The sequence below is a fragment of the Arachis ipaensis genome, chromosome B03 (genome assembly GCF_000816755.2).
Source record: "Arachis ipaensis cultivar K30076 chromosome B03, Araip1.1, whole genome shotgun sequence".
NCBI lineage: Eukaryota > Viridiplantae > Streptophyta > Magnoliopsida > Fabales > Fabaceae > Arachis > Arachis ipaensis.
The window spans coordinates 125623953-125626160 of NC_029787.2; the positions used below are offsets into that span (position 1 = coordinate 125623953).

A 2208-nucleotide genomic window follows, 5' to 3' on the forward strand; every position below is an offset into this window, starting at 1 on the left:
AGAAAATTATTTATGAAAAATACAAATATATATAGTCTTATTCCATAGTTATGGGTACTCATTTTTATTGCTTATTTTGATTAATACTTGTCTAGAAAAAGGCTGTATATAACTATATATGGTTCTAATTCTCGAGGCTCCTACATTTTAGTGACATGCTATCATGCACGGACAGTGACACGGACATAAAACATGACACGACATGAGATACGTCGACATGCGAATTTTAAAATTATTTTAAAATTTTATAAGACACGAGAACATATATACATATAAAATACAAAAGATTTTTTTAGATAAATCGTAATGATATTTTAATATTTTATTGATATTAAAATATAAATTAATTTTTTTTATTATTTTTAATGTCTTATTTTAATTATATAAAATATTTAAAATATTTTTTGTTTTAATAAATAATAATATATACTATTTCTAAATTTAGTTTAAAAATACATGTTAAGAATAAGATTGACACGCTAATACTTGATGGTATTTAAGGGTGTTCTCACGTGTCCAGAGAAGAATTTTTTTATTTTTTCCTAAGATATAGTTGGATACGACAAACACGCGTATTGAACGAGTATCAATGAGTGTGGTGTCTAAAATGTGTCTGACACGCGTAATAATAATAATAATAATAATAATAATAATAAAAATTCTATGTGGTCATCAGAATGTAAAAAGTTTTTGTATAGGCGAATAATTATATATTATGATGTAAATAAAACTGATTAATAAGAACTTAATTAATCAGCAAAATATTATTTGTTATGTAAATATATGAAAATGAATTTAAGAAGAAAAAGCGTTACATACCCATGTCTAAAGTATATTTGATGATGGAGCCAGGCACCTTGGCATCACCCTGAATAATGTGAATGCTTTTGTAAACAGAAGGTGAGACCTTTGGGAGTATGGTCGCAAAATCCCTGATAGCATTCCAGAACTTGTCTGCATTTGATTTCACCTCAATTTCCGCTTCAAGCTTTCCAACAACACCAGCCATTGCTTGATTTTAAGAACAAGAAGAAGAATTTTTGTTGTTGTGACTTGTGAGAACCTGCTACAAAATTTGCATATGGTGAATTACATGGTAAAGATGTAAGTTTATATATCTCTCTTTTTTTGTGATAAAAGAGAGATTGAAAATATTAGGACCCACATTTTGAATATTAATAAAATAATAAAAAATAACTATAAAAAGAATTTAATTATCTCTCTATACAATCTCAATCTGTATAGTAGAATGCCCCAACAAACATATTTAAAAATCGTTTTACTTCAAATTTTATCCATATATTAATTATTTTACACATTAATTATTATACCACTTTTCATCCATTTTTATTCAACACTCTTTTCAAAGTCGCCTTTAATAAATACTAAATAAGATAAGTTATGACTATTTTTGGCTGGTTTTTTTTAGTTACCAAATATTTTCGGATAAAAATAATTTTAAAAGACAAAAAAAAAATCTTCAAAAAACTTATAAATTTGACAAAAATAATTAAACATGAACTGCTCACATCTCTATTAATAAAAAATGCTGAATTGACAAACGAAAAGACTTAAAATGACAAACTGTGTTGTTAATTTTGATATTACCTAAAATCATTATTTATTATAATCCATTAAGATGGTGGAAATTCATTTACCTCAACACTAATAAAAACTCTAATTTGACCATATATTTTATTTTTATTTCTAGTTTTTTTTCATCTCAATAGAACACACTCACACAGATTATTGTATTGTTTGGATTTTCGTAACTGGACATTCAAACATCTTAGGAAGGAACGGAAATTAGGAAATTACAGAAGCAAGTAAACAACAACAAAATTACTGTGCAGAAAAATGAAAAATTGTCCGATTTCTAGTTAAGTCGATTCACCGGTTCTTAGTCAAATTTTCCAACCAAATCCAGCTTTTGAATATGGCCCGAAACTAATTAGATTTCGGTTAGCCATTTTTTGGTTTGGTTATCTTATTTGATCCGGTTTTTATAGAATATCACTTCCATAACACTCTTTTTTGGTTAGGTAGACAATGAATTTTTGTAAACAACATCAATAATAAATTTTAAAATTGACCCGATAAAATAAAAAAACACACCACCTTTAAATTACTTCCTAAACTTTAATATTAAAATAATAATTTATACACCTAGTGATGAATTTAACATAAAGGGAGCGAGTGGAGGTCTCG

The 2208-nt window shown here is 26.4% G+C and overlaps 1 protein-coding gene across 1 annotated transcript in view; it reads right to left on the minus strand.

The window, feature by feature from the left end:
• The window catches only part of LOC107633829 (MLP-like protein 423), a 1524-nt gene extending 475 nt beyond the window's left edge, over nt 1–1049 (minus strand). Inside the window, exon 1 of the mRNA XM_016337427.2 lies at nt 820–1049. Within this exon, the coding sequence (XP_016192913.1) occupies nt 820–1009 (190 nt within the window). The 5' untranslated portion in view covers nt 1010–1049. The remainder of the gene's footprint in view (nt 1–819) is intronic.